Source organism: Chiroxiphia lanceolata, chromosome 1 (assembly GCF_009829145.1).
Source record: "Chiroxiphia lanceolata isolate bChiLan1 chromosome 1, bChiLan1.pri, whole genome shotgun sequence".
In the NCBI taxonomy this organism is placed as follows: Eukaryota; Metazoa; Chordata; class Aves; order Passeriformes; family Pipridae; genus Chiroxiphia; species Chiroxiphia lanceolata.
In genome coordinates this window covers 127,018,689-127,036,807 of record NC_045637.1, presented here as the reverse complement: position 1 = coordinate 127,036,807, position 18,119 = coordinate 127,018,689, and the positions used below count along the sequence as shown (strand labels likewise).

Below are 18,119 nucleotides of genomic sequence, written 5' to 3'. Positions count from 1 at the left end.
TGGAGGGCCCTGGAAGTTAAAGTTGGTGGCTTGATACAAAGCACCTTCTTTGCCGGCCACAAAAAATTCCTTATTTCTTCAGCTATCAAATACAACTTCAGTGAAACCCATCAATTCAGAGAGAAATCCAACTCCTTGCCTTGAGGTAGTTATTCCCCATGAAACAGCCAGTCTATCTACTAGTTCTTGCCCAAAAAACACACCTTAGGCTTTCTCCAACGTACATTTAAAGTGTAGTTTTTAGAGGAAAGGATACCTTCCACTTCAGTATGCTGGGCCTCATGGTAGAGAGCTCTCTTAGAAACTGAAGGATGAGGGCACAAGTCCTTTAATGCAGATAGGATTTGAGGCTGGCATTCACCATGGAAGTGTCCTTAGCTCCATCTCACTTGTTAAAAAGGTTGCACAGACACCCTGTCCTTATGATTTCACTTATCAAAAATCTTGGCGTTTGGTTTTTGTTTGGTTTTTTTTTTTTTCCTTTCCCCTTCTCTTTTTCTGGTTGTATTCTTTCTCCAAATTTGCAAATTGTTTCAGGCTTCAGAAAACAAAACCACTTGCCAAATCACATAGACGTACAAAACGTCCACTCAGGCCTGTTCAAAAGGCCCACCCCATTGGTATTCACCGTGAATAGCACATGTCCTTTCACAGGGGCTGGGTCATTGTCGGTCTAGTGCTGGTCTTTCAGCTGGTAATAAATCAACTCCACTGACTCTGAGGGAACTGCTCCTATTTACCTCAACTAAGAACCTGTCCCCAGTGCCGAAATGTTCATCTGATGAATTAGTATCTATTTCCCTAAAATTCCTTCTGGGCATTGATTGTTTCCCCCTTCCCCCTTTACACTATTGTGTGAAGTTGTTAGGCAACATCAAACACTGGAGATTAATTTTAACTGTGAATGTAGCAATCCTTTATATTGGCTTTAGCGGGCAAAATAAACGTTGATCATTTAGAATGAAAAGCTGGTGTATAAATAATGACAGATAATAACTACATCTGATGGACCAAGTTTTTCATCAATCAGTGCAAGCAATACTAAGACTATTTTGCTAGAATAAACTGAATGCAGACAGATCCTTAACATATTCCCTCTCTTTACAAAAATTCTGCAGGTATTTGATTTTTTTTTGTCAATATTTGATACTATAGTATTAAAATTATACAAGATTTCAAATATTGGAAATAATTTTCAGATATAGCTCATCTCTTATTTCACCTGAATTATGATGTCCCTTAGATTGATTTGTTTGGTCTGCATATATGGGACAGAACTTATATTTATCTTTTTACCAGAAAATGAGAGGTGGGAGTTGATCTTCTTCAGCTAATCTTCCAATGAGGTCAATTATCTTAAGATAAGATAATTACTATATTGACATTAAGCTTTTTTATTCTGTTTAAGTTTTTTCTTTTTGCCCTAAGATTAATGGCTGCTTTTTTTTTTTTTTTTTTAACTTTTCTTTTCTTTTTTTGTCTTCTGCTTTTGTTTTGCCAGTAGCATTTGGGCTCTTTAGCTTCAAAAGAACTGGGCATTATAAAATGAAGACTTATGTGGTTTAGGTAAAATAGTAGAAATGTTCAACTAGTCAGCGCTTCTACCAGTTCCCTTAACTTAGCTTGGACTATATGAGAGTAACAAAAAGAGAAAGAGTTGTTTAAAGTTGATGTACATAACTGCATATCACTGACAAATATTTTGATTTCTATGGCTCCTTTTTTCTTCAAGTATTTGCTACTATGATTTCATTTTGGAAGTCATGTGTGCTAATTCTACCTATTATGAACAAGTCACAGTATGTCCAAATAAAATTAAATCATTCTCTAGGGTTAGCTTTCAGAGTTATTCCCACTGTTCAACTCCTCCAAGCAATAAAACAATAAATTTGTGAGACAACCAGTTTTGCATGCTAAAAGCTTAAACTTGGTGTCTTTTGTCAGGTAAAATTCTCTGTGCTTGGAGTTAGAATTTTACTGTAGTAGGGACTGCAAGACTGAACGGATACCTCCCCTTAACCTACTGTTATAAGAGTCCTTTGGAGTTTCTGTGCTAATCTAATAGCACTTTTGTTAAAATATAGAGGAGTGAGAGGGGTGTTTTATGCTTTGTGTTATAAAATGAAAACATTAGCAAGTGAAATAAATGTGAATTTGGCTTTTTAGCACTTAGAAGTATTCACTTTGAACTGTAAATTATTTATGGTACTCAAAGAGATGCTTTGTAAATAACAGGAAAGCATCAGAAATCAAATGCAGATTGTGGTATTTAGTCTTGCTATCATTAACCATTTCAGTTCCACAACATGTTTCAATAAAACAAGCATATCTTTTACACATCTCTCCTAAAGGAATTAGAAATCAGCAGAAATAAATGAAGCTGTCTACAAGTAACAGCTACAAAGGGAAACCCAGGGAAGGAGGGGGAAAAAAAGGTGCTCCTGTGAGCAGATGATAAAGCAGATGCTGTAAAACAACATGGGGATTGCACCATTTCTTCTCCAGAATTGACGATCATTTGATAAACAGCTAGTCATGCTCCTGGAAAACCCTGTCCATCAGTGCATATCGGTACAAATTGATGATGACATGTCCTGATTAAACTTGCTGTGCTGTGAAATGCAATGCATTATCTGCATGGCAGTAAGTGAACAAATGCTCACAGGGAGTAAAACAACTCCCTGTGAGCAAAGCTACACATCTCAGGTCCCGAGTCGTAGCTGCCTATGGTGAAGTAGGTGTTTAATTGACAAAATCAGTCTTGTCGTGTCGGTTTTGCAGGCTATAGCTTTTTGTTCTGTTCATTGAAAAGAGTTGCCTTGATAATGCCCTTTCTGTAAAACTATAAGTCAAATTTCAAAATCTTGAGTCAAATTTTTGAATCTCTTCCTCCAGGAAAACTTAGATAAGCTTGCACCCTCTGTACATTAACAAGAAGTCCCTCTTCAAAATAAACTAAATGCTACAAACAGTAGTGAGATCACATCACCCAACATGAATCCAAAGCTAAACAATTTCTCAATGAGAATTTGAGAGATGTTTCAAAAGTTAATTTTTTACAGTAAAAGGCAATCAATCTTATAATTTTAATGTAAATAAAATAAAAAATAAAAAAGATGCTTGAATTTATTTTAAAAACCCCAATACTACAAGTTTCGTTTACATTTCTTTTCTCCAATATACAGGATGAAAACCTTTTTGCAAGAGCTAGCTATTTATTTTAAAAAATGCAAGTCATACATTGAACACCATTTCACTTTACTAAAGGACTTCTGACATAACTGATGAATAATTCTCTATGGAGTTGAAAAAGTTTTGCCTCTTAAAGACAGGTTTGCTGAACAAAAGATCTCTTCTAAAACAGGTAGGTTCCCCCTTGGGGATGGAAGCCAGACTTTGCAATTCATTCTGCTGCTGAAAGGATGGACCGCTCAAGACAGTAAGAACACCATTGCCAGTACAGCTAGCAGAATCTGGAATTTCTTCTCACCTCTGCAAAAGCCAATGATGGCTGTAGACTCAAACCAGATGGCAATATGCAATCTGAAATGCTTTTCAGAACAATTCCTTATCCTGATCTACTTTAACTAAGCTTCCAGGTTGGGTTCTAATCTCATGTAAAATCTAGAACAATTTAGCTGACTGCTGTGGACTAAGACAGCAATAGAGATATTTCCTCTATACTTTCATTCAGGAAACAGACTGCATAAAATAAAAAAAATATCTCGGGAATCTTGGGAGAAGTAAAATACTTAATTCTTTTAGTACTTAGCTTTCTCTGTGCATACTACCTGGTCAGCAAATGAATGGAGGGTGAAATATATCCATTTCCCTGCCAAAAAACATATATATGGTAAAGAAATAAAGTATAGTAAGTTTTTCTCTGAAATTTTAGTTCCTATGTTAAGAAGGTAAGAAAGTCTAGGAGAAGAATTAGCTGTACAGGAAAACTTAAAGAAGCAAGGACTGTACCTACATACAGTGATGGAAAACACACTGAAATGAGTTGCCCGAGAAGGCAAAAAACACCAACAACCCTTAAACTACTCTTAAATACACTTCCTGAGTTTTATTAAAAGGTGTCAGGCCAGTAGGGAACATTAGAGAGAAGGGTAAGGTCACCAGTACTATGTAGATTTAAGATAGTGCTTCCTTCATAAAGCAGATTGAGAAAGTTGGAGAAACCCAGTCTATTATAAGGGCAGCCGATTCAGGAGGCCATAGTCAGCCAGTGTTCCTTTCACCTGGCTGCAGAGCCCATGACAAACTAGGCACAGCCTGGCACTAGACATTGCCCTCAGCTTGTAGGCAGTCTCTAAAACAGAAAAATGCAAGACAATGCAACTTTTTTTCCCTCCTTTGTTTCATGTGGACTTCAACCTATTTCTTTTATTTCTGAAACAGAGGTTTTAATTAAAGCTACTTTCTATAGAATGCACTGCACTTCAGCTCTGTTGCAAATAACACATTAATTTCCCCTGACTCTAAGTAATCTTACTTTCTCTCTGTTATCCCTGAACTGGCAAACACTAATGGGAAATAACAAGCAGGGGCAACAAAACTGAAGTAGCTTACTGAAGTTATGACAAACTCTGCATTTTGTTATTTCTCCTCATTTTTAATACATATACTCCTTTATTCTTGAACTTCCCCCACTAAAGTTATGGAATGAGCTTTAGCAATGCAGCTTCTCACTGGAGGAATGGAACCCAAACAAGTCACAAAAGGTAGAAAGGAGATAAAATAAATAAAGCATATCAAAAAACAGGAGTATGGATCCATTCCCTCTCTACTGTGGCACCCTGTAGACTTTTTACATCTTTCATTCTGATCCTAGATCAGGTCACTAGCAAATCAATTAAATGTTAAAAAATTTCACAAGGCAGGCTTCCCTGAGGTGTGCAGGAGAGAAAGGAGGGATGCCTCCAAGGTTGCTGGATCTAGGATTGCATGTGTGGGTTCAACCACCCACTCCCCCCACACCCCTTTTTTCTTCTTTGTTTTGCAGCAGGGGGATTTTAAAGAAGCACATCCATGGGCCCCTTGTGGGACAAAGATCTTACAGTTTCTTCTGACACTGGGGAGAATGCAGTGGGAAGAAGTGAAATCTCTGTATGTCCCACAGAAGAGGGAATGAATGAAAAAAGTTTCAGAACAGTAAGCTAAAACTGTGACCGAGTAAATAGTCTAGCTAGGTTCATGTTCCCTGCAGATCATGTACAGATGGGACCTGCAATATAATCATCAGTGGGCTATAAATCCATCTGCCAACATAAAATTACATAGATATATCTCTGTTGGCTTAACATTTAAATGATGTAGTTGTGGATCAGAACTCCTATTGTGCTAGATGCTCTAACACCACAGAACATGGAGTTCCCTTCCCCTCATCCCTAAAAGAAAACCTGTAATTTAAAAACTGTTAAGTACAGATATGTGGCATACGAAAGAAAACAGGTTCTGATTTCTGTGGTGATAGCTACAACACGGTCTTTTTGTAAACAGCTGAAAGAAGGATTTGAAAGAAGGTAATGAAGCAGCTTTGTAGACAATTCCAAAGGAATATTAGTCAGATATAAAATATGCTAAGACCTCCAAAATATTTTCTTTAAAATATAAAACTACTGGCTACAGAATGTTGTCATGGCTTGATTGGATATAGATCACACAAATAAGCATTTGCCTTTGTATCAAACAGATTTTACACAATGAGAGCTCTCAAAATGATTTTAGGCATAGATATAAAAATACTTTTGTTAAGGTAGTCATGAGCCACTAAAGGCCTCAAAGTAAAGACAAATTACCTGTGCCTAAGGAAGGGAAGAGGGGTGGGGGCAGGGTGTCAGGGAAAAAAATATTCTAAGAATGGTTTCTGAGAGAAGATAAGATTGTGAACTGACAGACCAGGAATCCTTTATAGGTGAACTCTGAATAGATCTGAATAACAAAGAAAATTTACAAGGGCTGTGACTGAGATAAAAATAACAAATACTTTAATTAGAAGTGTATGAACAAGGCAAAGGCAGCAAACTAGCAGATGGAAAACAAAGTGATGGGAAAACAAACAAAAACTTCAAAGATTAAGGAACATTAAGTTATTATTTTATGACTGAAGGTAAAGATACAACAGTGATGAGCCAGAAGTCAGAGAACTGCAAGGCAGTCCAGCCTAATGGCATGCATGGGAATATCTGAATGACACTAAGAAATAATGGAAAACAAATAAATAAGGACAAGAACCTTGTACCTTTTCTACATTTAATATTACCACATGACACTTAAATGATTAATTCAAATAAATATTCTCAATCGTTCTTTACCACTGTATTAGAGCAATGAGTTAACTTGAAATATTTTTATTATTCTACATGCAAAATTTTTCTAAGGAATGAGACTTATAGTTTTTTTGAGTTTTTTTTTAGTTATGAAGAAAAAGTGCCACAAAATATGGTTTATGTTTTAATATGTGCTTTATGCTAACTGTTGATTAGCAATCTAAAAACACTGAAACAAATGAGCTATGAGATTGGCTTCATACATTAGGACAGTACAAGCTTGAAGGTGTGCAATGAGTGCCAAAAATAACAAAACAGCAGTCAGAGGACACAGATAGTAGATCATAATGCGAACAAAAAGCTATATATAAATGCAGGAGATTGAAGATGCACACTTTGTACACCACTTGCATACCTTAGACCTATGAAATCCTAATCAAGGTTTACACACATACCAGCTTTAGAAAAAATTTTAAACATTTTTATATAGCACTTAGCGCTGGATATTTAAGCACTGGCAAAGGCCTGACTCATTACTGCGTCACTGCTGTTTTAAGCATAAAAGACAAGAAATCCAACAGCAGTAGCTACTTGAGGCAGAAATAATTAGGAGTGGGTTGTGTTATGCTGTGCATAGACATGGTTTTGCAGCACTGTGTCAGGGCCTTTCAAGGCAACAGCACAAAATTTGTTACCAAGTCAATATTCTGTTGAAGTCCTAAAAGCTAGGTTCAAAGCAACCATTTATTCATGCTCAAGTTTGGTGTTATATTACCCCAGCAGGGTGATTCAGATACTAATGATAGATTTTTAGGGCCCTGAATAGTTAAATAAGAGGCACAGTTCCACATATAATCCATAAAATTTACATGTGAATTGCAAAATGCAAAAAACCCCAGTGTTGTGTAAAGTCCACATAGTCAGAGTTTGAAAATTCCCATGTCTTTGAGATTCAGAAGGTGGAGTTTACCATGAGTCCTTAACTGAGCAGGGCTCACTTATAACATTGGTTATAGCACTTACAGTGTTTGCCAGAAAACTGGAGTCTTTGATTTCTTCCTTAACCTGAGATATTTCAAATTTCCATTTCTAAGTCTAATGCCTAACCACCAGCTAATGGAACTGCGTAGATGAAAACATATTCTAATACAACATGTTGAAGCCAATGTTTTTGAAGATAGAAATATAGAATTGCTAAGGACACAGAAGAGTGAGAAAGAGGAAAACATGAGTACTCTGCTGAAGGGAAGCCACCTAGTGACCTGGTTTCCAGGCCAGTAGTGCGGGGCAACTTCGCAGATGCAACCATTCAATTGGTTTTTACAGATGTGTGAATGCACAAAACTTCTCAGTCTCTTACCTGAACTTCTCTGGAGACATTTTAACTGGGGCAGGAAAGATATTCTAAGCCCTACCACAAGACAGCAGAGACAAAACCCAGGCTATGTGGCTGCAGTGGCAAACCAGTGATTTCAGTAGGAGTTGGGATTTCACATCCACATCATTCACTTTAAACTGTCTCAAACAAGGAGATTACATTTTAATCATAATCTCCAAAGCTATGACTTAGTATCACATTCTACCTTAGGACTTTAAATGCTCTCAAGAGGATCTCCATTACTGTAGCAGAAATAGCATGACATGCAAATTATCTATATTGTATGCTGCCATCTCCTATACAAGTCATCTTAAATGCTGATTATTCTTGCCAAAAAATATTCACAGTAGTCATTGCAGAGCTGTGATTACGGAAAATGGAAAAAATGTTTTAACACCTTAAAGGAACCAAGGAATTAAACAAATAGTGACTACTTCTGTGTTTCTGTACCTTGCAAGCAGGCTGTTTCTAATCAAGGAAAATTTACGGAAGAGGTTCTGTATGTAAGGGAAACCAGATCTGCCAAAATATTCTCAATTCTCCCTTATGCAGTTGTGGCTGCATATTCTGATGAGGTTCATATCATAGCAACTCTCCAAATTTATTTATGAATGAGTTAGAATAAAACAATAAATGACATTGTAATTTGTCCAGAAGTCCTCTCTCTTTCAAACTTTTACTGAGAAGAGATGGATTGGCACTACGGGATGTTTTTTCCTGCAAATACCTTTTATCTCCTGTGATGTTGGACCAGAAGGTACCTTGGGTTCCCTCAAACATTTTTTTATTGCCCTTATTAAAATCTGCTTTTATAGGTTATGCTATTGCACTGTATTTTGTGGAGGAAGTACATAGTAGAAATAGTTAAAAATTACCATTTGTGCTATATCTGAGATAAGAAAATAGCACAAATATTGCACAGACATATGAGTGTTAGCAGTGGCAAGTTACAGACGTATTTAATACCTACTTGTACTCTTACATTTTTAGACAGAAGTCACCCTAGAAACGAGTAAAGGAAGTTTAACCCTTTTCTGAACATTTCAGATTCTGCCTGTGTGAGCCTGACTCCAGGAATTCAGCTCTGTTCTCGGTTGTCAGCACAACTGTTCTGGTTGCATTTGAATGCTTTTACTAGCTCTTGTGGTAGTACATATTTCTACACACATACCAAAAGGGAACAACTGGCATCTGCCATAAGATTTATTTTTTTGTCCAAGATTCAGTAGGCAAGCCAAGGAAAACTATAGATCATTTCACACAGACTAATATCTCAAGTCTTTGGCAGAGAAAGCTTTTATATCTTACAAAGTGACAAGATTCCCATCAGAAGAAGGGAACCTTATCTTGCACCAAAGAAACATAACATTTTCTTAAAGGCCCATTAACCTCATGCAAGTCCTCTCACCTCTTGTCCCAAGATCATAAAAATAAGACTGATGATTGTCATAGCAAGGATTTTAGCATACTATCAATCGGGTTAGACATTCTAACAGTACTTAGTGATAAATATGCAATGATCACAAAGAGAATAGCAAGCCTTCAGATAGCATACATATTTTGGGTTACTGTGAGGTAAAAAGTGTTCACAGATTAGCTATCACACAGTATTAGCTGATAATTCACCCAAAAGATTGAGAGACACATTAAAACACATTAAAGACATATTTGAGAATTACAGTGATGCACAAATGCCTTATCAATGTGATTGAATGGTTATTTTTAATTGAGTTACAGTGTACCTTAGAAGAAATGCAAGCATTATATCGGCCTTGTCAATAACTTATCTTACAATGCCTAGTCTAAAATATTCTTGTTATTTGCTTATTTTACAATAGTCAGGATAACTTAATAATGGAATTTCCATTCTTTAACTATCCTCCCATTCTATTTTCAGTGAAAATCAGAGTCCACTACTGTTTTTTGAGAGAACTCTTAAGATATTTAGTAAACTTTTATGCTATGTGAAATAATTTTTTTGTTTATCATTATTCTGTTATTTCTGTGTTTGTTCAGTGACAAGGTAGACTTGTACTGACAAATTAATCTGAAAAAGTAGGAACTATGAATTGAAATCAACTCTTGAAGATAACTCATAGTTGTGCACCTATTTGAATAACAAAAATGCAGAGATTTTACATAAATACTAGAATTTGATGTGCAAGCTTTTAGTCTTGTGTCAACTGCAGCAGCACAAAAGTTGAAAGTTTCATTTCAGGATCTTGAACAAATCCAAGAATTTAAAAATTCTCCTAAAGGATATAAGAATTACCTTCATATTGAATTAATAATGCATCATTTTTTTCACTTTTTACTTTTTAAAGTGAAAAGTCAGTTATACTACAATGTTAATCACTACATTAATGAAATAGAATTAATGAATGAAACAAAACTTTACTTTTTCTTTTAACATTCAAGCACAAAAGATTTTGACACTAAAAAAAATCAGTCTGATTTTGGTCTGAAATGGGAATCCAGTTGAATCCAATTAGAAAAAATTGATTGATTAAGAAAAGTGGGTTTCTCCCCACAATTTTGTATATTTTGATAGAACAGAGGCTAAGGAATTTTTGGCTGGTATTACTGACAGAGTACAAAGGCCTGAATTTGCATTTCAATGAAAGCCTTGACTTTGTAGATCAGGCAGTTGGACCAAATATTTCAAACTTCTTGTAAATTAATTATATTGAATCATTAAAAGAGAGATTTAGCTGGTTTAAAAAAAAAAATCACTGTTCATAATATAGCCACAGAAAACAGTGATTGACGTAAATGAGGTTAAAGTCCTTAATGTATATGTATGTATTGTTGTAATAAGGTCATACTACCAAGGAGAAAAACACACCACACCCATTTCCTCCCCAAATGTTGCCAAGCTACCTAAATTAACAAGTTCTTGGTTTTTTTCCTTTAGTAATAGGACTGAATTGAAACATATGGAAGTAAAGTTCAGCTTAGATGGAATAGATCTTTCTGCATTTGTTTGCTTACTTATGTGTACACCATAAACATATTTTATATCTGTCTGAATCAAAGTTCTAGTTCTTCTCATTTTGAGATAAAAAGAGATGTTTAGAACTCATTCATGTTTACTAAAAAACCCCAACTAAACCATAAATCATTGGACTCGAATCCCTACACCACACCCTCTGCAACAGCCAACCTCATGACTGGGCAGAAATTACAGTGCTGAAGCTCATGTTGCAAAGTCCATTTGTCTCACTGAGGGACATACAAACCACCATTCTCCTTCTGCAGATACAAATAGTTTTAAAAAGAATTATTACTATGTGGTTCGTTTGGTCGGGTCATTTTTTGTATACTTCATGAAAACAGATTGACAGCCCTGAAGATGGACAGTTTGTATTTTCTTATTGGCAGGCACAAGTTGGCCCATAAATATGATTTTCACCAAAAGAGTAAGAAGTGTTCACTTCCCTGTCTGAAAAACCTACTTAATGCAAACTGCTGTGTTCCTTCATGGCGTGTGAATTTGACCCTTGGTAAAAAACAACCAAACAAACAAAGGTTTATTTCAAATAGGTTAATCAGCAGCCAAGTATTTTCAGTCATTATCAACATTAGAATAAAAATTGACCTGAAAACTTCGAAATCTTTCCTTCTCACTCAGTTAGACCCAGCAAATGATTTTTTATGTTTATCACCATTTGGGTACCTCTCAATGAAGCTGCTGCTTTACCATCAACACTGCTACCACCTTTCTATAAGTAACAAAGCCCAATGAGTATCACTTTTTGTATGAGTCATATTTAAAGAGAGACCTGAGGTGCTTCTCATGGAGTCTCTTTGAATCATGAATCAGAAAGGAAAGAAAGCAGTCTCTGAAATATCACCGTACTCAGATTCTAGAGGCTAGAATGTATCGTCGCCTATTTATAGCTTCAGGCTGTTGGCAGTTTCACATAATGGAAGTCAATAGTCATAGAGAAGTTTCCTTTCTTCAGTGGTATTTGTAAAATTAATAGAACCTGATAATGGGAAGGCTCCATCCACACACACACACACGAATCAGAACAGAAAGGTCAAACCTCTTTATTTCAAAATCAACTGAAAATACATAGTCTGAGCAAAAATGTGGAACAAGAGCCAGCAGGCTCACCATGGCACAAATCCAGGTTGGGTAGACACCAGCAAACCTTGACAGACCTGAGGACAGTTTTCACATCAGATATTGCTGCATAGCACTCCCTCAGAGCCTCACATGCCACAGATTTTAACCTATTACTTTATATCTCATTAACAGCTTCCAGATCTTGCCCATGTTTTATTCATTTTCCAGCCAGTGCTACAATAAGGCTTTTACTCACCTCACCAGGACCACAAGAAGTTTCCTTCCTTATGGACAGAGGAGAGAAAGCAGAATGCTTTCCTGATGGAGCTGCAGACAAGCAGCAATTAGCTGACAAGAGGCTGACACGTTCTTCACCGCTCTTGCATAAAACATTGATCAGTGTTTCTCTGACCCACCTCAGTTTTCTAAATTTATTTATTTTCAGGCTTTCTTTTTTTCTTTTTTTTCTTTTTTTTTTTTTAGGGAATGTAAGTACTCAGAAATAAATAAAGCTCTGACAAGTCCTTTACCTTCCTTTGACTGTCCTTCAGCTCTCCTTTTCTTGCAAGTCCTTCTCACTTCATGTGAAGGGGGCTCAGTTGGGTCCAACTTGTCTCAAACTTTCTCCCCACAAAGCAGGGAAATACTACCTAAGTCCTTCAGCCTTAAATGGAAAGGGTCTCTAGATAAATCTAATTTACCCCCTTCCCTAGCTCATCACTGCTCATTAGTCCTGAGTGCCTTCATTTGGCCTCCCAGGTCCCACACGACCATTTTTGTGGACTGCCTTGGAGTGATCCACCCCCTCATATTTTACTTTGAGCATCTGTTTTGTCATTCTTTAGCAGAATTCTCTGCTCTTCTCCTGCTTCCTTGTCTAGAGATAATTCTTCCTGATTTTTTTTTCCAATTTTGTAGCCATTCTCCCTAGTCACTTCTCCAGAGAGATGAGGGACAACACTTCCCTCAAGTGTCTGCTTCCCAGAAAGTCTTGGTCTTGCTATGGTCCGCCTCAGAATTACAAGCCCCAGAAGCCACTTGGGGTTGAAGGCAGGAAACTTACAGAATATCACTAGCACCCTAAATCACTAGTAGTCACTGAACAGCTATAATCTCATCAAACAAATATTAACCTATAGATTTTAAAAAATAAAAAAGGTCTTTTTCTCCCTTTCCTACCATAATTGACTATTTTACTTCTTACACTGATGTTCAGAAACATGTTACAGTCTGTAATTTTATTTGCCTTAAATAATTTTGGATATTAGCTAATCATTGTTATGATGTACATGCAACACTACAAAGTTGATAAGAGTGAGCAATAGGATGTCTATTTCTGTTTCAGAAACTAAGGGCTTCCTACATCTTCAAAGTCCTGAGCTTATCAGCATGTTACCTGATCTAGTATGCACATACATATGCACACCGATAAGCTTAAATCATGAGGTCTCACCCCCTAGCTTTAAATAATCTTGATGATGTGTATACAAACATCTTACAAGTATTGGAAATAGTAATTCTCTGTTTGTCTCTTCAAGAAATACTGTTTCCACTTCTTTTTAGCAGGAACTCATGTGAAGTGAGAGACTGACCAATTTCAGAAGCTGAAGTTTTTTCCTGGCATGTCATGTTCTTTCCTTAGCACATTGCCCAGTTGACATGCTCTGGTAGGGAGATGAAAAATTTGCAAATGAAGTGTCACATTTAATTCCGACATATTTGTAATTGCCATTTACATTGCAAATGTCATTAATGAAGCCTTAAAGAATGCTTCATTGTAAAGAGTAGAAGGTTTACAGATACTGCTCTTCAGTCCATGTAAGAACAATGCATCTATTTCAGCTGCATGAAGATATAGGCATATATTCTTTGCTTCACTTCTTATACCAATGAACAATTTCATGACGTTAGTTCTGTGCATACTGAAGTGAAAAAAAAAAGGATCCCTCTCTGAAGTTCTCTTTCAAGAAATCAACCATTTTCTTTTCATACTGTGTTTTATGTAGTGTAAGATTTTCTCATCACCATCAATACTTTCAACCTGAGCATGGTTTAAAATTATAGGAGGCCATACTAAAAAAACCCAAACCAATCAAGATTAATAGAAAGTCAGTCATTGCTATGATAATTGTCAATATGATGGCTGCTCTCTTGTATTTTGTTACAGTGAGAATCTGACACATACTGACCAACAGATCTGATTTACTGTTTATATGTTTAATCAGAATTGTATGTAATTGTGATTTCATGAACTCATCTATCCCTCTTTACATGAAAAAGTGTGTTGTGAACAACTTGCTATCACAGACTGGCACATTTAAAATTGCAGACATTATTAAATAATAGCTTATGTATAATTTTATTTGTTTTCAGAGTTACAATGTTCATAATTATAGAGAGCACATTATATATTATTGTTAAACACATTTTTGCCACAAAAAGTTGAGAGCATTGGTAGAAAAACCTATGTCAAGTTATGTGAAAATATTTACCACCTGTAACCATAATTTCATAAAACCAATATATACTTTATGTAACATTATGTCAGCAAATTCCTTCTTTTTGCAAATAACTTTTGCTCTATACTTATGTATGTTCATAGTTAAGTGCATCAAATGCTTCTCTGTGTGTGTGACTGTGTGTGTGTGTGTGTGACTGTGTGTGTGTTTGTGTGTGTGTGTGTGTTTGCAATGCACAGGAAAAATACGAGTTTACTCCTATAGTAACTGTAATTGTCAACACCACTGGACCTAAGAAGGGTGAATTACAAGATCTTAATTTTAGCAAATAATCACCTTCATATTTTTCTACCTAATGCGGAACATAACATTAATTGGTATTTACCTCCTAATGTTTACAGAACACAGACTTTATATTTCAAAGACATAACCCTTATCAGCTATATACTTTTTATTTCAGTGTCTATTATTTAAAGTACGACTCTGTTGAATTCTTATACTGAGGAACAAATGATAGCAACTTTATTTAAATACATGCACAGTACCGTGTACTACAGCATGATGAAGTGTTACTTTTAAAATGGATGAATGACTCAATAGAAAAATAGATTTAATAAACCATTAACATTTTTAAGTCTGGATAAAAATGGAAAATCATGCATTTCAAGCAAAGTTTTGTTTTTTCCTTGTTTTTTGAGGAAATCTCTGAAAACTTAAGACATGCAGAGCTGAGAAGCAGCTCACTCTGAACAGAAAACAGTGTTAAGACTGCATAAAAAGTTTTGATTGAGACTGTTTATATGCAGGACCGAAAAAAGTTGCCATTCTTGGACTTCCCTTCAACGTTAGACAGTGCTGTGCAAACCTCAGACAAATCCCTGTACTATGATTTCTAAGCTGTTAGGAAGTCTCTAAAAGGGCTAAGAAAGTTAAAACCTGAGCAACTGCCTCCCCAAAATTTATGACAAGAAATGTTTTGATTCCAGACAGCAGACTACGAAAGGGGAATAGATAACAGTTTATTCTTTCCTTATGAGATTAATTTAGGTGATGAGTAAATTATGGATGGCATAAATTTATAAATAATTATGACAAAAATTGGATATAAATTTAATTTTCTAAATTAATTTAGATGTCTCAATATTTAGAGTATGTGACTATGTCTATTAACTTATGAAACAAATGAAAAGTGAGTATTTACTTGCAATTAATTTAATGTTTTTTCCTACCCCAACATTTGTCTGGACATTGTCAATGTAATCAAAAGAACTGTAAATTTTCAGAAGTGAGTCTACTCCAGTGAGTTTGATTAATTATGCATTAACCCATTTCTCTGAAGCATCCTTCACTAAATCTTTGGTGGGAAATGCACTTTAATTAGGCATGAGCTTTGGTTATTTGTGTGCATATGCATTATGCTATTGGTCAATATGCAGAATGATTTAAAGTGTGCCATGTTACAGAGATGTATTGTTCATGAAAATAGTTCTAGTGTTTCAGCAAACAACACTGATAGCTAGTTGTGCAAGAATTATTATCTTCACTCAATATGATTTCCTTAGTGTTATAATTTTTGCTAAAACTTGCATTGGCTTCCAATCTTAACAAAAAAATTACACAAGAATAATCATGATAATTTGAATATAGTACATATTGTTAATTCTTTTCAGCTGGTACAGTTACTCATATACATAGGAGTTATCAGAATAAGATCCAAGATTTCAATACTCAGTTGAATAAAAATATTCTCAGGGTAGAAAGAAATGGTAAACTAAAAATACAGGTTAATGAGACCTGTAGTAAACTTTACTCTGAAACAGGTCAATTTGGCTATTCACGTGCAGATCTTTGATTCAAGAGATACTGTTGAACCTATGGCATGTGATCATTGTAGTAGAAAAAGTTGAAATGGAAAAGAGAGAAAATCAAATTACCCATGACATTCTCTTCCCATATTCCATGGCAGAATTAGCCCATAGATTAGTAAATGTTAATGCATGCAACAAAAAATATGCATCACTTTATGTAAACATCTGCTTTCATCATGCAAAATGCCTACAAAACTGTGACAACATCTTTTCTAGTAGCATAGTTTTACATTAGCTCAGTTACAGAAACAGTTAAACCAAAATCCAAGATTTTGCAAGTAGATGATGTTCTAAAACTCTTGAAAGATTTCCAGCATAAATATTCCAAAGCCCAACAAAGCTAATTGTTTTTCTGAAAACTAAACTACATAGACTTATTCCTTGCTGTGGTTCCTTGTTCTTTTGATGATAGAAGAGAAAAGACCGGTTTTTGGAGGAGGTCCCATCAACATGGGGGCTTGGTTCTTGTGAGTAATTTTTATCTGGGGGGAGGAAGAAGAAAAACAGAATTATCCCTTGGGCTAGTTAAATGCCAAGTATCTGAGATGTCTGAATTATCTTTATACGTGACTTCCAAACCTTGTCCATTTAACCTAAGATAAAAGGAAAACACCTGGGTTTCTTTATGAACGATGTTACTTATGCAGTAAACCAATCTATGTGTAATCATTGTTTCCACAAAATTTAAATTATACACACAATAAATACTAAAAATTGTATGCAATAAAATACATGCCAATATGTAATCTTACTTTTCGAGTGTGGGATTTATTGCTTGCTGTTAAGGAAGAATTTAAAAGTTGGAAAGAACATACATATTGGAAGACCAAGCTGTTGCCTATTATTAAGATATAAGCCATGTCTTCATATGCCTTATTTATACATCCAATCAAGCTGTACTCTTTTACCACAGGACACTGCTTAATTTCAAAATAACCATTATGAACAAAAGTATAAAGTTAATACACAAAAAAGGTCAAAAAAGATGAACTAGCATTCTAAATTGTTAATTAATTGTTAATAGAATGGACTCGAATATTGAAAAGACTATTTAAAACACTTTGTAATACTGCTCTAAAGCCACCCGTTTTGATTTCTTTGATATAAAACTACGAATCACCTTAAATGAGACAACCTTAAAGTAGATTATGTCTGCAATTTTCTCTAATTCAAGTCTAAATTAGAGAAGACATTTTATGAATGTATGCTATGCTCAAAGCTAATTGAAAGCAATTATCAAAGTGGCATTTTGTCTGTGACTTTAAGATACATTGTAAGATAATAAATGATTCTCATTATGTAATAAAAAGGTCACATCTTGCCTTTGGGCTAGTGACGTGAAGAGTTTTTCAAAAGCAATCCGAGACATTTTCTTTAGTGAACTACGACTAATACAAGAACCATCACTTATTAAATATCAGTTGTCACCTGCATAGTACCCACATCAGAGATGGGTATTTCTTTCAAAAAGAAACACCACCTCATTAAAAACTGGAAAAATATATCTCTTAAAGTACATACCTGACATTTTCAAGTTAAAATGAATATCCTTCACTTGTCATTCACTAATAGTAATGAAACAAAAAATGTATGTCACGTGGGGAGGCTCATTAAAATATAGATCAGGACATTTCTTGGGGTGGAGATTTACTTTACAATATAAGGAGACGGAAACATAAAAATCTCAATAGAGTGAGTGGCTTGGTTTAACTCTATTAGAGCCTTTACTTTACTCTCCAAATGCTCATTTCCATGCCACCTTAGTTCATTAGTCTCAAATTTTACGTGTGACCTCTTTTTGTCAACACTGTTCATTAGTATCAAATTTAGCATATGGGGGGTTTTTTGGCAATCTAGATTAATTTCATATGGATAATAACTCTTGCTTTCAAAGACTGGCACCAACATATTTTCTCACAAGAAATTCTGCTTCAGGCACCACTTTGGAAGCCAAATCTGTAGCTGGGGTAAATGGGCACTATTCCATTGATGTCACATAGTACCAGCTGATGATCTGGTCCTGGAAAATTGCCTCAAGAATTTTTGTAACTTTCACATGCTTCATAA

General features: G+C 35.4%; 1 protein-coding gene across 1 annotated transcript in view; it reads right to left on the bottom strand.

Annotated features, from left to right (window-relative positions):
- Positions 1–14,060: 14,060 nt before the first annotated feature.
- Positions 14,061–18,119, bottom strand: part of DGKB (diacylglycerol kinase beta) — a 310,728-nt gene continuing 306,669 nt past the window's right edge. Inside the window, 1 exon segment of the mRNA XM_032699151.1 lies at positions 14,061–16,534. Coding sequence (XP_032555042.1) covers positions 16,427–16,534 — 108 coding nt within the window. The 3' untranslated portion in view covers positions 14,061–16,426.